This window comes from Anopheles ziemanni, chromosome 3, assembly GCF_943734765.1.
Source record: "Anopheles ziemanni chromosome 3, idAnoZiCoDA_A2_x.2, whole genome shotgun sequence".
Lineage (NCBI taxonomy): Eukaryota > Metazoa > Arthropoda > Insecta > Diptera > Culicidae > Anopheles > Anopheles ziemanni.
In genome coordinates, this window is record NC_080706.1 from 48,674,561 (window position 1) to 48,692,888 (window position 18,328).

Sequence of the window (18,328 nt, forward strand, 5' to 3'; positions counted from 1 at the left end):
AACACGATATTTCATTCCAAAGATCACAACGGACTGGTTTTCTTTATTTTGCAAAGCACCAATAACCTTTCCAACCTTTCAATGCGGGATTCATACCGCGAGATCGCGAAACACTTCTTCTCATGTTCTTCGCATGCGCGCATGCAGGCGCGAATCCCTACATACACCGACACACTCCGAGTGGTAACCACTCACTTATTCTGCAAAAGCGCAACAGCCTTTTCTGCCGCTACAAGGTCCGAACCCGTCCGTTTCCGTGATGCAATGGAGATGGCAAGTCTTCAGATCGCACACAACGCAGCATCGAACCGCTCTTCATTCGAGGTGCGCGTCATCTCGGTGAACCGGTGTGTCCTTGCTCCGATTATTACCTCTCACACACGCGGCGTGAAATAAGCAAGAAAGATGCATGCGACCACCAGCCATCGGAATATGTCGGGCTCGTTCGAAAGCAGCTCGACCGCTTCCTTCAGGGCCAGCCAGCGAAGTGTACTTAACCGGAATGTGCTTCTCTATTATTTTGCAGAACGAGACCAGAAACCCCTTCGAGACCCTGAGGAACACGCATCGACAGGATGTCGTCCTGTGCGTGCCCTATGACGAGCCCCGTCGGGGCCACCCTGGCCGCGCTGTGCGGCGGTACGCAGTACATGCTGTTCATGGGCCTGCTGGAGGTGTTCATACGGTCGCAGTGCGATCTGGAAGATCCTTGCGGGCGCACGAAGGTAAGCAACCAGCGCCGGTGAAAGGATGCAACCCGGGGGTCGAATGCCCACTCCAAAACCGAATGGTGTTTATTTAATGGCCAGCGAACGACCTTATCCTACTTTTCCTTCCCTTCCGCAGGCCAAAACCTCCCGGAACGTGGACTACGAGTACGACTTCATTGTTGTCGGTGGAGGCTCCGGTGGGTCGGTGATTGCGTCACGGTTGTCCGAAATCAAGAGCTGGAAGGTGCTGCTGATCGAAGCAGGTGAGTTGGGATTGGCTTTCCTTACCCAAAGCACGTGGAGAAAGGACGCTACATAATCGAATGTCGGGTAACCGAAGAACAAGATTCTCTTTGCCCAACCATAGGCTTTCGATGCGATTCCTTGATTACAATCGAAACGTGCAGACCTTTCGCGTGCGGCAGACGTTTTGGATAACCGTCGAGGGCCTGAAGTTGTCCCTTGCTCTAGTGAGGAACCTTACATAGGATAGAAAATTAAATCAAATGGCATCGAATTTCCACACGTTCACCCGACCATGTTGCTGTGACGCTTCAGTCACGTTTTGAGGTTATGTTGAAGCAAATGGGCAAATTTTCTATTCCGTGGCCCGCTCGTACCGTCGCTCATTAGCAATCGAAATTGGAATTGCGAGACCCGATCGATATGATTGCGTGCGATTGGCACAAGGTTTTTGTTTTTTGTTCGTAGAATCTCCTTTAGAAGTGTGATGGCACCTTTCGCCACACGTGTTTAAGCCATACCATTTCCATTTCTAAAAAGCACACACGGGCAAATCTCCTTTCCAAGAACATCCTTCCATATCGGTGCTTACCTTAAACGTCATCGGAGGGACGAAGAACATCGCCCGGTAGCCAAACTCAACAAGTTCTAAGTGCGTTCGAGACCGACTACGTTCATCTTCAAACCATTTCGTACTCCATTTTGATTCAGTACACGGCCCCTGACAGCGCCATCTTCGGCTACCGGTTTCGGGCTCGAAAGTTCCCCGACCAAGTGGTTGCCGGTTGGCGAGATTTAAATCGCAATGACCATGGCCTCGCACGAGTCTCGTGCCATCGTGTGCCGCCAAGTTGTATGCCCAGCAGCACCGACACCAAAATGGAGATTCCTCTCTGGGGCCCCGAGATTGGCATTTATAGTGCTGCTCCTCCGGCCTTCACTCTACCCGCCCGAACAGCCCGCCTGAACCGGAGCCGGAGGCCAACGTTAAGCCATCTGACCCTTCTGCTCGCTCGGGGTTGACATTTACTTTTATAAAATACCGTTCCATCCCTTTTTTCTGCTCCCACTCCTTCCCCTGGGGAGGCTGGCGAAGCTCCCGGTGGGGACTCCCGGTGACAGTGCGACGACCCATACATATGTCAGTGATTGTAACCTTACGTCCGGGAGCTGGACGCTTATTGCTGAGCTGACTTTGGCCTTTCCCTCCCTTCCGTAACTCCTACCTTTTTCGGGTGTAAATAGCCGTCCTCTCGTTTTTTTTCGTTCACTTGTCTTTCACCCGGCAATCCGGCCCCGATGACATTTACTGCAGCATCACGTCGGGTTGTTAAGCCGCGAAGCATGAAACGAAACGAAAATCGGCCACCAGCTGGGACCCCCGGCACCACCCGCTCCCGAGAAAGGGCCTTTTTTCGGGGTCGCTAGCATTTCATTCCGTTCTTGTTTATTGCCTTTATGTTTTGGGTTTTGGCAGATTATTTTCTTCCCCCTCTTTTCGTACCGTGTTTATTGTGGCATTTTGTACATGCACAGTACATACGCTACGCCAGTGTGCGCATCTCTTCGGGAGCCGAGTAGTGGAAATCCTTGCACCAGATATCGAGCTCCGGGACGGTGGTCAAGGGTTCGTTTGACATTCCAGCATATTACTGCTTCGGCGATGGAAACGTGTTTCGCAGGGTTTATTTTTTTTCGCTGAGAAAGGGTATTTTTTTTCCTTAACGCAGAAGGATTATGCGACTTTATTTGTCGTTTCTGTTGGAAAAAGAAAAACATCATTGAAAACAAAGAAAAGCGTCTCAAATTGTCTGACTTTGTATTTGCTTCCTATGAAAACTGGATGGTATTTTGGCTTATCTCAAGAACCTGTTTCAAGAAGCTGTTATTAAATATCCTCGACGCATAAGTGTGTGAGTTTCGTTTAACAAAAAGTTTTCTTTAGAGTTACGTAACGTCTAGAAGTGTGGTTCAAGGTAACCTCGCATTGATATATTCCATTCATGAATGGTTCTTTACTTTTACATTGGCTCATTTAGTAAGTAGAACACGTTGTCTGCCAAACGTCTTTAGCACACTATTACTTTTTAGTAAAATTTTTTATTTGTTTATAACATTTATTAAACCGACGCTTTTCGAAGGCCAAGCAAAGACTTAGCTTCCCAAAGAATTAGTTTTTAATAATACTGTAGTTTTTTGTTGTTTGTTCATGTTCAAAACATTTTAGGAATAATGACACGTGGCTTTTGAAATTGGCAGTCAACATGATAAGGAATTCAGATGATTCAGTTGTTGAAGAGAACTTTTAAAAAATGTAGAAATTACTGAACCTTATTTGCAATAATTAAAAATTAAGCTTCAGGGGTTATATAAGAAGGAAACGATGGAGATCAACCAACGACTTGGGCAAACGACCATTAGAATGACGCGTTCAATGGTCACAATTCAACGTCAAGCGCATCGGAAACCAAATTGAACGGTCCGATCTCGTTCGCTTCTCTCGCGTCACGGATGATTTCACACAATTACAAACGATTTAATTTGAAGCTTGCAATTGGCCCGATGCAATTATCAATTCTCGCATCTGGCCTTGACCCAAAACTGTAGCATAAACCTTTAAGCATCGTCAGCGCGCTTTAATTGTCCAACGGTACTGCAAGCATAACTATTTCATATCCTCCATGGATCCGGCAAATGGAAGAATCGGTTGGAATACAACGAACCGTCTCCGGCGGCACATCCTAAAACACAGCAAGAACATCCAACCGTGCACGTGCTGTTACAATAGCTTCGACGTAAGCTTACACGACTCCACGGCGGGAACGGTACGGCGACGTCAGAAAACAGCACCGATCGATACCCCGATGGTGGGCCAAGATTCGCGAAACATTCCATTCCGCAGTGAGACCGCTCGCCTTCGACTCACGAGGAAACAATCATCTCTTGCGGCATCGCACACCGCCTCCGGTTCGTCTGCCCCCAAGATCCCGAAACCTTCGCCTCGCTGGAACCCGTGAGGTACATTCAGAGGAATGCAAAAGGAACTGGCGCGTGTGTGTGTGCTTACAAATGGGCCACTTCTAACGAACGCCAAACCGAAAGCCGCGAGATCCCCGAATGTGGCACAAAGTGTGCACCATGTTGCCTTTTGGCCCCGTTGTAGAAATCCAGCCGGCCAATTTCGAGCCTGGCATGCAATTGCGGGCGAAGGGCCGGACCAGCCGTTTTAACGCGCGACCGGTTGACTAATCGGCGGCCATCTCGTTAGGCGTGACCAGGCCGGAGCAGGCCGACACCGCCGGGCACCGGGTGGACGGATCGAACCGATTAGACACCGCGGGCCGGGACGCAATATGCATCCATCGGAAACCGGGGCACCGATTGGGAGATGTGCATCGCCCGACAAAAGAAAATAGACGAGAGCGGCGTTACAGCCGACGTTGCCGGCCAGCCAAAGTCTGAGAACTAGGTCGCAATTGGCCGTTCGGGAGGCTCGTTTATCGGCGCCGGTTGTTTGCTGCAACTCGCATCTGCATCTGCGTCCATCGATCTGGCGCGGCGCTGCAAGAAAAACTGCAAGCTTGGGTGGTATTGCACATGATTTGGGCCCGAGTGCCGTTTTGCACGGTTTGACACATTTGAAATAGTAAAAGTAAAATCACGATGGTTTTCCGTTTCGCCTATTTCGCGCACCATGACCGAAGTGCATTCGATTAGAAAATTAATTTTAGCTAATTAGCATAGAGCGTGAGCAATTGATTAGGCTTTTCCACTCGAAACGAGTATATTCAAAAGTGAAGTAAAAAAACGTTCATTCTTTTTCCAATCGAATGGTCGAAATGCATGTAGCTCGAAAGCTGCTTATAGCTGAAACAACAAATAGCCAACATTAAACAGTTATTCTTCCATAGTTCACTTCACATAGTTCACAAATCACTGAGTTATCAAAAAAATCACTATTCTATTTAGGATACGTTTCAAATGCTCCTACCAGCGTTGAGGTTTTTAATATCCAATTTTTAGCTTCAACTTTGGAAATATGATGTTTACGAAATACGTTTAGTTATGTTCTACTAGGAATATGAGAATTATGGCATAAGATAACATTATGCTTAACACGTTGACTGTCATGGCTATCAATTTGTATAGCCAATAGTCATTTTTGAAAAGTGTTTGCCCCTTTTATATAAAAATTGCATAAAAAATGACTGTACTAAAACACACTGTACAGTCAACGTGTTAAATTACTTATCACAACAGTTTGGTTTTAGCGATTTAAAAAAAGTTAGTTTAGTCGTTCATAAATGGAATATTCAGTTGCTTCACAGAGAGAGGACCTCAACCTACCCAAAAATGTACTTACATTTGATAGAAGGAACATTTGACTAATTTCAATCGTTCATTCAGTTTAAATTCTATTATCAATTTAAAACAAAATCAAATACGCTCGTTACTCACCCGTAAATCGATTCAATGAGCTGTAAAATCAAAATACATCAATCTACTCGGAACTCTACCACCGAGTGATGCACCCAATTCACCGCAAAACACCAATCACTCAACATGGCAGAAAGTCCATCGGGTCAACCCACGCGTATGCACTGATGCGAGTCGAATAGGAAATCCTGCCGCAACCGTCCCCTTCTCGTGTGTGTCTGTCATGTTCCACGCTGCGGGGAAAAGCGTCGGGAAAATCAATTACTTCCGAAATTGCATCACTTACCCTTCCGGGTACCGTCGATCCTCGGACCGGCATGCATCCAACAACACATTTAAAAAAACAAAACCTGTTACATGACCGCACAAATCTGATACATGAATGCTGAAAGCTGTTTCATTTTTTTATGGTTAGCTAGTGACATTCCGTTGTTCTGGGTGATTCTTGAAATTGCCACTAGTTGAAGCTGACGATGCGAGGCACATGAAAAACTGGACCATGGTTGGTGATTTTGATTGACATTGACCGACGGGCAATGGCACTGCATGGGGAAAAGACTGAGTATGTTTGTGGAAATCTGTGCCAGTAGTTTTGTTGCATGAAACAGTGGTTCGTAGGAAGAGGGTTTGTTTTAGACCACTAACTAGTTTTGAAAATTTTCATTCGTTTTTGTGGTATAGTCTATGCAAATTTTAGAAAAATATAATAGGCATCAAATTCCAATGAGTTCATGCGTACATAAACAAAACTCGAGCGAATGATGGCGTTTATGTCCAAAAGACAGCATTTTCTTGCAAACTTGCAAGCTCAGAATGAAATCGCGAAACATCACGATAAGAAAAATCTAACATCTTGCCCACGAGCAAACATGGAGCTATGCTGCACATGCCAAGCTTAACGGCATAGTCAGCATTTCAACGTACCCGCAGCAAATGGATCGTTTCGGTCGCCGACAAGCCGATTTGCCACACACCATTCAACCCAAACGGTTGCCCGGCCGAAGCCAACCTCATCGCACAATTGAAAAGTAAATGTTGTGGAAAATTCTTCGTTCGATGCAAAAATCCCACCCATCCGGGCGAGAAGACGAAAGCAAACGCACTCGTACACGAGAGAAAAACGCCACAACCAACCGTGGCAAAGGGCAACCCCGGAGTTGGTAGATCGGAGCAGAAGAAGCTTTTTGTACCGATTACTTCACTACTTACTATTTCATTCGATTCGAATCGTGGGGCGTTGGCCACGGTGGAGCTGGTGGGGTAATGCTTTCGTGCTGGATGAGTCTTTCCACATATCAAATATTGTTTCATCTTTAGCTCGGATTTCATCTTGTGCGCGTCGTCGTCGTCGTTGCCGATTGCAGACCGTGTGCGTTCGTGACAAATGTTGCCGCGGAATCAATTGTTTCCCTATCAGTTTAATCGTTCGAGTGTGTAAGAAGAATTTAGGTGCAGCGTCTAAATGGCGTATGTGTGTTCCAATTTCGGCACTCATGATCAAATGAATACTAACGAGACCCCTCATTTACCTTATGTTAATTGCTCACAATTTTGTGACATTTTTGTTTGGTTGATGCTTCATCGATTTAAATTATTTGATTTATTTAAATTTTTGATACACTTCTCCATCAGAATTTTCAATCTTGAATTGTTTTCAACTACTCTGTCCGACTTCCAGCAATAGTTTAATCATTTTCATGAACTGTACGAATATTGTATGGTAAACATTTGTTGTTATATTGACCAATAATTCAAATGCAGTTGTATAGCCTTTAAATTTGAAAAGATATTCAACACTAATTAATCCGATCGATTCTAGCTTTCAATGTTCATACATATCACGTCAAATAAACCGAACCTTTGGCGCAATAGGTGTACCAATTGACAGCTCGATTCGTTCGGATTGATTCGGTTGAAGACCTTGTTAAGGCTGACTGAGGCTCTATTTATGTTTTTCTCGATGTACAACTGTGATTTTATAAAGAAAACAAAAAATCATTTTGCAAACACATTCATTTGATTCATTGGTTCAACGAAACACTTGAATGAAGAATCGATTTAATTGTTTGACATATTTTATCTTCTTCTTTTCGTTTTGTTATTTGGCTCAGGTCCCGATGAACCGACCGGAGCACAGATTCCGTCCATGTTCCTGAACTATCTCGGCAGCGATATCGACTGGCGGTACAACACGGAGCCGGAGCAGTACGGATGTCTCGGGTCGCCGGAGCAGCGCTGCTACTGGCCCCGAGGCAAAGTGCTCGGTGGCACGTCGGTCCTCAACGGAATGATGTACATCCGCGGTAATCCGCAGGATTACGACGACTGGGAGGCGGCCGGCAACCCGGGCTGGAAGTGGAAGGATGTGCTACCGTACTTCATGAAGTCGGAAGATAATCTGCAGATCAACGAGGTCGACTCGAAGTACCACTCCACCGGCGGTATGCTCCCGGTCGGCCGGTTCCCGTACAACCCTCCGTTCTCCTACTCGGTGCTGAAGGCGGGCGAGCAGCTCGGCTTCCAGGTGCAGGACCTGAACGGTGCCAACACGACCGGCTTCATGATTGCGCAGATGACGAACAAGAACGGCATTCGGTTCAGTGCTGCCCGTGCCTTCCTTCGGCCGGCCGTGAACCGGGCGAACCTGCACATTCTGCTCAACACGACCGTCACGAAGGTGCTGGTGCACCCGACGTCCAAGACGGCGCACGGCGTCGAGATCGTCGACGAGGACGGGCACATGCGGAAGATCCTGGTCAAGAAGGAGGTCATCGTGAGCGGCGGTGCGGTCAACTCGCCCCAGATTCTGCTGCTCAGCGGCATCGGTCCGAAGGCCCACTTGGAGTCGGTGAGCGTGCGACCGATCCACGATCTGCCCGGCGTCGGCAAGAACCTGCACAACCACGTGGCGTACTTCATCAACTTCTTCCTCAACGACACCAACACGGCACCGCTGAACTGGGCGACGGCGATGGAGTACCTGCTGTTCCGCGACGGGCTCATGTCCGGCACCGGCGTGTCCGCCGTGACGGCCAAAATCAGCTCCAAGTACGCCGAGCGGGCCAACGATCCGGATCTGCAGTTCTACTTCGGCGGCTTCCTGGCGGACTGCGCCAAGACGGGCCAGGTTGGCGAGCTGCTCAGCAATGACTCTCGCTCGGTGCAGGTCTTCCCGGCAGTGCTCCACCCGAAGAGCCGCGGCTACATCGAGCTGAAATCGAACGACCCTCTTGAGCATCCGAAGATTGTGGTGAACTACCTGAAGGAGGACCACGACATTAAGGTGCTGGTGGAGGGCATCAAGTTTGCGGTGCAGCTGTCGGAAACCGATGCACTGCAGGCGTACGGTATGGAGCTCGACCGAACGCACGTGAAAGCTTGCCAGAACATGGAGTTCGGCACACAGGTACCTTCACAAAATTTGGGATCCTCGAGGACTACTACCTAACAGCCGTTTGTTTGCTTATATTCTAGGAATACTGGGAGTGCGCCGTGCGACAGAACACTGGCGCCGAAAACCACCAGGCAGGCTCTTGCAAAATGGGCCCCACCAGCGACCCGATGGCCGTGGTGGACCACGAGCTGCGCGTGCACGGAGTGCGAAATCTCCGAGTCGTCGATGCGTCCGTCATGCCGAAGGTCACGTCCGGCAACACGAACGCGCCGGTCATCATGATCGCCGAGAAGGGCGCCCACCTGATCCGTCGGGCGTGGGGTGCCCGCTAGTAACTGCCCGGAGTGACGCAACAGGCATCTCCTAGCATTTACAAGACGAAAGAAGGATTCATTACTAGTGTAAGCTGTTTGTTTAGGCCCGTGGCCTGACCCTGTCCCTGGTCGCTTGTTTAACGACATGGGTGGACTCTAGGAAGCTACATCAAAAACGTTCTCAGACCATCAGGCACTTTTCCACTCTCTACACTCACTTTGGATTCTTTCCCTACCCATGACCTAACGACCTACGTCTAGCTAACGCATAACGGATCGATCTATTTACTTCAGGGACCGTTCGAAAACAGAGAAAGGTACTTATTTCGGAAGTGCGATAAGACATCGGCATACGTAGCGGCTCGCTATTTCTGCGACCCACTTTCAAACCCGCACCCGTCCCGCTCAAATTGTGTTAATGTAAAGTTAAATTATGAATATCAATAAACGATAACTATGGTACAACTGAACAACAGGAACGTGGGCTGGAATTCGGATAAATCACACACATACATCGGGAACACATGGTTTGCCAAACATTTATTCATCTCCTATCACCCAGAATTACGTAATCCATCGTTAGGTTCGGTAAGCTCGTGAGGTCTCGCGTCGGTTGCTCCTACTGGTGCCTGTTGTTCAGTCGGTTGATGCGATTGGTCAACCGATTCGGGACTCCGCCAATGTTCGAGGGTACGGTAGCGTTCTCGGCACCTCCAACTCCACCGGCCGGGTTCGAGGGGACGGTCGTGTTCAGGTTGTTCGTCAGATCACCGGGATTGGTCTGATTACCACCCACCGGGACCTCTCCCATGCCCGGAGTCGTCATACCGCCTGGCAGCTGGTCCAGCTGAGGGGCAGCATTGATGGCTAAGGAGGGAGAAAATCGTTAGCAATTAGCATTAACTTAACCTTCCTGCCATCACCGTCCAATTGGCCCGATATTCCTGACTGCCGAACGCACCGCGCACGGCACTAAAAGTGCTCCGGACACTGACGGTGTTGGCACTTACCGACAACGACCAGCAGGATCGCAAAGGCAGCTACTTTGAAAGCCATTTCTATTGGAAGGGGATTACGTGGTTTGGTTTGTTTGTCGGTCTGAAGCACACACAAGTTGCGTCTGATGCCGTCGTACCGGCTGGGGGAAGCCATTTATACTCTGTTTCAACTTGCCACTTGTTGGGAGCTTTTTTCACCGGGGAACCAATCGGATAAGAAACCTCATACTGCTATCGCACGTAAGAATATTAATTATGAACCAAGCGTCTTACAAGCACCTGGCAGACGAACACTGTATGGGAATGCGTTATTAAATGCTCTTGATTAAACGTGTTCGTATGCACATTAGCCTCGATTACAATCCATTAAATTTTATGTACCTTTATTAAAATGGTTGAAAATTGATTAATCTAAAACATCGTCGAACTGACTGGAAGTTAACAGTGTGAAAGTATATAGCAACTGTGTTTAAAAAGAATGTAAGAAAAGAAAGAACAAAAACTGTAGTTTATATCATCTATGAACAGAGGATTAATTTATTTTACTCATTTTTTGCAAAAAAAATCACCCATGAGTTTTGCATATAGCTTTCAAATTTACAATGTGTTGATTTTCGTAATAAACTTGACATTAAACTATGTTTAAAAAAAAAAAGATACAAAATAACCTAAAACTCAAACATTTCTTAAACATACCCAACCATCATTCTTATGTATGCAACTAACGATAAAAATGTAATTTACCATCCACCTTCCGAACTACTTCAGCGTCTTATCATCATCATGGAAAAGTACACCAACTTGTAAAAGATATCGTTTGCTAATTGTCCTACACCCATCGGGTGTTACACTTGAGCACTATAAAAACGTGAAGCAACCCCGATCGAGGCAAGCATTAATCATACAGAGTTCCAGCACGAATCGCACGGAGAAAGTCAACCGAATTTTAACAATGGCGTTTAAAGTTGTTGCCCTCGCTGTCTTCCTGACCATCGTTGGTAAGTGTTTTGAACAGGAAGAATGTTGTTTACACCTGAATGCCATATTAACTGATTTGTGTTTTCCCCGTAGCCATCAATGCTGCCCCTCAGCTGGACCAGCTGCCAGGCGGTATGACGACTCCGGGCATGGGAGAGGTCCCGGTGGGCGGTAATCAGACCAATCCCGGTGATCTGACGAACAACCTGAACACGACCGTCCCCTCGAACCCGGCCGGTGGAGTTGGAGGTGCCGAGAACGCTACCGTACCCTCGAACATTGGCGGAGTGCCGAATCGGTTGACCAATCGCATCAACCGACTGAACAACAGGAATTAGAAGTCGTTCGAATGTGAATACGATTCCAATCTAGTTACCCACGTATGCTGATTACTAAATAAAACGATTCTGTTCAAAGTATCTGCATTTCTTCTTCTTCTTCTTCTTGGCGTAATGACCTCTCGGTCATGCCTGCCCGTTAAGGGCTTACGAGACTTGTTTCCCTGTTGTACGTTTATAGTCAGTCTTCTCGTACAGGGGAGGGTCCGGTCTCGGTTGGGATTCGAACCCACGCCGTCGAGGTGGTGAACCCCGGCGCTCATGGGCCGATTTTCTAACCGGCGCTACCGCTCGGCTGTCGCGGACCACCCAGTAGTATCTGCATTCCCATCACCAAATTTCTCGATGGATTCCATTTCCATTGTTGCTAGATCCACCCTGGTGTCACAAATCTTCATCAAACTAAAATGACACTCTCTTACTATGAGAAGAAAATGTTGAACTGACCAAAAGTAATAGAACATTTTTCAGTACGTCTGTGACCTGTGTTTTGTGAAGCTTTGAGGACAGTAATTTTTAAACCGTTCAGAAAATATTCAAATGTATTTACAGAAGCTTTGGAGCTAAATTGCATTGTATTATTGTATTGTATATAATTTTACATACTTTCAAATACTTTCCAGCTAAATTTTCAATTTTTAAATTCTTTTGAAACACGCAATACAAATATTCTATATTTCGGTTTCTAATGGATCGGGATTGTGTTTTTCACGGCCACATTTCCCACTAACCCTTTTAGTCATCGTTCTTTCACGAACATACCTTTAGCTGGCATGTTTGCTACTTGTATATTTTTCCAACGCACATATTCTTGGAAGTGATTTCCCTAGATGTATTTTTTCAAGTACTTTTTATTCTAGTATCTGTTCAAAGCATGTCTTCCAGGAATATGAAATCATTAAAGAGAGTGTTTCTTACTTAAAGTATGTGCGATTCTACGACTCTGTTTCCTCTTGTAGTATGTGATACGGTACATATACTCGGCATGCTAAGAGAAACTAACTATGTTCCGTAATCCCTTGAGCGAATTTGAACTGTGTTTCTTTTGTAGGATACGGCGGCGTTGGTTAGTTTGTCGAACGAATCGTCATTGTTTTGAAAAACACTCTTCTGCATTAGTAGCACTGGGTAACAGCTTTTATGTAACAAAGAATTTATGTACGTGTATTGGAATAAATTTTCATAACGTAGAACATTATTTCAAAGAAAATGCGTATCCTGCGGCCTATCCTTAATTGATATGCCACTGCCGATGACTACCGATTAATAAAATAGTTTAGCGTAGTTCCTACGAATTACTCAATCATACAGCTATATGCCACACCACCCTTCATCTCTAACAGTTTTCCAATTTCACCCATATCCAGTAGCGAAAATGGCAAAAAATAGAGATACTCCTCTATTAAATCATTAATTTCTTTCAATCCACCACATCTCTGTAAAGCATTGCTTAAATTCCTGGTACTTACGTCGTAACAGCCAAACCAGGCTATCAAATGTATTTCCATTAAATCGTTGCGATGATATAGTCAACGACAGCTTATCGTTACATTCGGTATAATCTGTGTAGTTGAGCGTTATCGTGTCTACTCCCACGTGGCATCAGCACTCCTCAGTCGGGAAATCGATTTTGGAGCAGTTTTCAGTAAATTTTCAGATTACTAAATCATTCAAATTGCTCCAACAATGGGACTAAAATTGTAACAACCATAGCCACAGTGCACTATACTGTATAGGGCAGCAATATGCACTTAGTACGAGGAAGAGTCAATTGATAATTCGCTAAAATTGTCCATCACGGCATGTCAACCTACATGTCACATACCAACGTTGTCGTTGTCTACGGTGAGTATAAAATCCACCATCCGGCCGAGTTGAGAGTTACAGTTGATAGTTTCAGTGTTCTAGCAGTGTGGTCTTTATTTGCAGAATCGTTAGTTTTGTTCTCAGTTTTCCTTACTGTTGAATTGTGCATAGGTAATATATTGGAATACTAATTGATTTATGCTGGAACAATTTCTTCGTGTTAACTGCGGTATTTGTAAGCTCCAAAGTACGTTATTTGTTCCTCTTTTTGTCGTTCAACATATGTTTCTACGGAGACTTTTTGAAGTGCTGTTTTTTTTAAGAGCTTTCTCGCCATCCTTGTCACTCGCCAATAACAATCTCCTTTAATTTGTATTGGAGCACTAAAACAGGAAACTAAGAAACGTGGTATTTAGAGAATATATGGAGCAACGCAGCATATCTACTTTTCGAATGAAACCGTACAGCTAAATGTAAAAGACCTACCATTTTCCAGCGTACCGTCAAAAAACTGCTCCAATCTTCTCCGACTTTGGCTCATATGTCATCGTTTAGGTTAGGAAATTGCAGCTCCGCTATATGAACATTGAGTGAAACTTATGGCAACAAACGACGGCCTCCCATCCGCTGTCACCATCCTTTCCAATTTATCCTTCGTGTTTCCACAGTCTGGTAATATTTTTTTTGTCGGTCCGTTTCTAAAGAAGATTGGCTTTCAATGTGCCGAAGCCCGTCAGGGCACGCCAGGGCGGTGTAGCACTTTCACATCGAGTTCCATCGTGAGCATCTCCTGTGAAACCCTTGCCTTAGATACGTTCGGGCTTTCCTATACAGACGTAAACGGAACGCCTTTTCCATCCGCCTCTTCAATCGTTGGGAAAACCCGTTGCCGATGGTATTCACTCGGAAAGCCTCCATAATTGATTGCTGATTCAGTGTGATTTACATGTGCTTACTCATGTAGTGACTTCTTTGGCGCGCCTGCTTGGAAAATTGTGCTGCCCTTCCCGTGCCCGATTTTCCTTGGAATAAAAACAACACACATACAGACACACACACAGGACGACTCGTTCGCCTCCATTTGCTCGGTGCTGCTTGTTTTCGGAAGTGTTATCGATTCGGCAAAGGCATAAATAATCCTTAGAACACATTACCGGATTAGCCGCGCAAATCGGAAAGGATCGAATTTCTACGAATGGGAAACGTTTTCATGTAAATTTTCGCCCAGCTACAACGGGACTCCGGAATTACATGGAAGCCTATCGGTTGGATGGAGGTGCTGGGTTGTTTGGTTGCATGTCGAAAGTGATTTGGCATGTAATTTTTCCATGCTCATGAGAAATGTGAACCATTTGAGCATGTTTACGTTGCCATTTCTCAGTATTCAGTCGTAAACTTGTTTTTCTTTCTATACTCTTTGCCAACAGCATGATGAAAGTACAGTAGAAATGTGCTTTCCAAAGAATATTTAACAGTATTTGCTTTGTCTGCAGTAATATCTGTGTTGCTCTAAAATTGATTCATTATAACAAACCTCCTCAGCGAAGCAAGAAGCACAGCACCAGCTCAACCGAAACCGTCTCAACGAGGATATCCACCAGAATCACACAAGACCGTTTGTTACTTCAAACCATCTCAAGACAAATATCTTCCCGACCGCTCCCAGAAAGGGATCGTTATTGGAAAGTTCTCCCTTGTGTAGGCAAAGCAAATAGCAAACTTTCGCCTGTGTTTGCTTCACTGCTGCCGACAAACAGACCGTAAGCGCCGAACGGAACGCTTATGAGATGCCGCGGGCGTTGGTAACCATCTCCACCCACTCCAGAATGCAAGATTTGCCCGCCCGGCTTCCGCCGGCGTAGAATGTCGGATATTTCGTGGCCCGCGAAAATGGCAACCCACAGCATGCCGGAATTACCGCATGAATCATGTACGCCACATTTATTCAGGGACCCGAAACCCGAGACGGCCAAGTTGAGCAACGCTCCGGGACCGTATCCCGTGAAATTGATATCGTTTCCTTTTATCATATTTTTAACAAAATAACAAGGGCGGAAATATTCTCCTTCCAGTTCGGCTAGTGGACCAGCAGTGGGAGGTGGATTAAGTTGGCGAAATTATTATTATGAACTTTTTAAGCGGAGCCTTGTTGTGCTTGAATGGAAGCAATTATTAGAGCAAGATTATGCTTGATTCTTACAGTCAATATAAATTTTTTTTCTTGCTTGATTTTAAAATAACAAACATCAAGAGTCAATATTTGCTTTATTCTTCACTGTTCCTTCCCATTTGAAAATGTTTGGCATGCTCTTAAATTTAACATGCATCAAATTGCTCTCCTTTAGAATGCCAATACCAACAACAGCTAGGCGACAGATATTCAATTGAAAATGCTTCGAATGAAAGCAATTCCATCGAACGTAAACCCGGCTCACTCAAGCGATGGCACAAATCGATAGGAAAATTTTAATTTTCCGACACCTTTGATCTCGCTCCGTAGTTAAAGCCACGAGCGCACAACGATCGATGTTTGCTTTTCCCGCCCAGCTGAGTTCCAATTGTGCCGGGAAACCGGGATCCTGGTGGTAAACGGAAAACTGACTCATGGAACTGTGGCGGATGTTGGTGTAAGGTGCAAATTGCATCGAAATTGGAGTGGGTGAAATTGAAAACTTCAGGTGCACGCTAACGGTTCATGGCGCCACGTGTGCGCCATTCAAGAGATCGATCGAGTGTTCGATTCCGTTTTTTTACATCACGATATACATCACGATACACTTCACGAGCTGTTGAAAACATTTCGAGTTCGTGGGTGTATTGAAGGGTTTGTTGTTTGGTATATTACGTGCTTTTTACTTAAAATGAATTTAAGCAGCACATCGGATTGAATTAGCATAATCAGCGGAAAGCTCATTACTAGGGAAAACCAACAGGAAAGGAATACCACATAAAAACGATCCATCCTGTAAGGATACTCCCATGTTATTATTTGTGACGACATTTCCAAGCCGTTGGTTCCATCATCACGTTTTTGAATGTGTGCACACAGCGGGAAATAACTAAAGAGGTCAAAAAGGTTGCGAGTGAAAACTCCACCACCCACCGATTTGAAAGATCTCCCGAGTGGCCAAAATTTCGCCGCCCGCAATGGGGACTAATCGCATTATGTAAACCACATCTGAGTGGGACTTTGTTTGCTTTGCTAATTGCAAAACCCTCACGTGGGATGCGAAAGATTAAGCAACCTCACACCAGCGTGTCGAATGCCCCTTTGGCTTCCGCCGTAGGGAAATTCGTCGACGAACCGTTCTCACTTGGGTGAGAACAATTTACACAACCCGGGGCAGTTTCTGTTGGGTTTCTTTTTTTCAACTCATTGCAAATAAGAAACATCTACTACATAACGGACGAGTGCCGCATGCCTGCATGTAGTGAAACACATGTTCCCAGTGTTCGGTTTCCTTCGATGCAACGTCCGGGCGGGTCCGCTCGCAAAACCATGCTGCGTATAAATATGTTCAAAAACATTATGTCTGTCCGTCGTGCCCATGTTTCACGGTAGCGTTCGGAGAACAGCCTTCCTGCTTTGCCAAGCGACCGAAAGGAAGCTCCCCGACCGAAAGAAACAACAGCAACAATGAACCAACGTCGTGCCGGTGCGCCCATATGTGCCCTCCTGCTGCTGGCAATCGCTCTCCCGGCCGGTACGGTGGCCTGCAGCATGATGAACAACGACAGCGCCGAGCAGCGGGGCGCCCTGCTGGCGGATCCGGCCACCGCCAAAAAGATGCCCGACATTTCCATGCAGGACGCGGTGGCCGAGTGTAACCGAAGCTTCGTCATACAGCCGGACTACCTGAGCGAGCTCAACGAAACCGGAAGCTTCCCGGACGAAACCGACCGCATACCGCTGGTGAGTCGGACGAGGACGGGAATTTTCATGGTTTGAAGGCGTCCTCCGAGAAAATCTGCACACGAAATCCGCTTCCCGCTGAGTTCTATTTCAGCATCGACACATTTAAATTACGATGGATGATCGATTTTTCATTCTGGAAAATTCAATTCCAGTGGGCGGCAAAACACGATTCTAACATCTTGGAAATTGATTAATGCCTATATTTTCCCATGAGTAGTTTTGCTTTAGATTCACTTTGTTTAGACAAACAAACAAGTTCAGAAGTGTTCCACAAATTACATCAACTTTGTATTTAATAACAAGTCTAGCAAATATTTTTAAAAACTTACTCCAGTCAGTAATGACAAAAGATTATTGGCCGTATTGATTTATTGACAATAGAGATTACTTTTACGATGATGCAAATTCCAAACGCCCAATTCCAAGAAGGATATATTAGTTCAAAAGTTGTGCAATAGACTATTTAAATTTTTTTTTTGTTTTGACAGATCTTCTCATTCCAAAGAAACAATGTAGCTTTCTTATTATTCCGTTGATGCTTTATTAAAACCGTGAATCATGCTTTATTATACCATTGGACCCCTTTTAAAAATGAATTATACCTGTATAATAATCCCTTTTAAAAAGTATTCTGAAAAATAAATTCAGAATGCCATTCCTTAAACTAATTAGTGTTCTGAATGAACTTGTTTACGGTATGGGTTTCTTAAAACAAATTCATCATCCACTTTCAAGTTGCTTGAACCTTTACACTAGAAAGTTTGCCAAAATCTGATTTTTTCCTAAAACTTACCCACACCTCCTCTTCCTCGATTCTTCAGTGCTTCATGCGGTGCTATCTTCAGACGCTCGGCATTCTGACCGAGGACGAGAAGGTCAACAAGGAGACGGCAATGAAGCTGAAATGGGCCAGTTCCGGGGAAACCATCGATGAATGTTTGGAGGAGATGAGTGAGTACAATTTTCACCCACCCATTCTGAACGAGGATGGGAAAACCAGGAAAGCAAACACTACGTATGGTGTTTCACTACTGGTTTTGTTTTTCGGGTCCATTTTTAGCTGGCTCCCCGTGCGATAAGGCGTACTATTTGACCCGCTGTGTGATGACCAGGGCCCTGGTGGACGGCAAGAGCAAGGACAACAAGCGGAAGTAGCGCCTACTCCGGTTTGAAAACGCTTCATTTCCGTCGCAG

The 18,328-nt window shown here is 45.6% G+C and overlaps 4 protein-coding genes across 4 annotated transcripts; 3 read left to right on the forward strand and 1 right to left on the reverse strand.

The window, feature by feature from the left end:
* The first annotated feature begins 575 nt into the window (after positions 1-575).
* Positions 576-9,116, forward strand: LOC131286562 (glucose dehydrogenase [FAD, quinone]). Its single transcript, XM_058315529.1, has 4 exons — positions 576-725; positions 847-973; positions 7,502-8,796; positions 8,865-9,116. Exons 1-4 carry the CDS (start codon positions 576-578, stop codon positions 9,114-9,116), a joined length of 1,824 nt encoding a protein of 607 aa, XP_058171512.1.
* A 601-nt stretch (positions 9,117-9,717) lies between these two features.
* LOC131288874 (uncharacterized) lies at positions 9,718-10,154 on the reverse strand. The gene is made up of 2 exons (XM_058318053.1): positions 10,109-10,154; positions 9,718-9,965 (listed from the first exon to the last, which is right to left on the reverse strand). The coding sequence occupies exons 1-2, from the start codon at positions 10,152-10,154 to the stop codon at positions 9,718-9,720; spliced, it is 294 nt and encodes a 97-aa protein (XP_058174036.1).
* Positions 10,155-11,048: 894 nt separating this feature from the next.
* On the forward strand, positions 11,049-11,412 carry LOC131288875 (uncharacterized). The gene is made up of 2 exons (XM_058318054.1): positions 11,049-11,094; positions 11,168-11,412. Exons 1-2 carry the CDS (start codon positions 11,049-11,051, stop codon positions 11,410-11,412), a joined length of 291 nt encoding a protein of 96 aa, XP_058174037.1.
* A 5,443-nt stretch (positions 11,413-16,855) lies between these two features.
* Positions 16,856-18,289, forward strand: LOC131284906 (general odorant-binding protein 84a). The gene is made up of 3 exons (XM_058313764.1): positions 16,856-17,131; positions 17,956-18,085; positions 18,195-18,289. The coding sequence occupies exons 1-3, from the start codon at positions 16,856-16,858 to the stop codon at positions 18,287-18,289; spliced, it is 501 nt and encodes a 166-aa protein (XP_058169747.1).
* Positions 18,290-18,328: the final 39 nt, after the last annotated feature.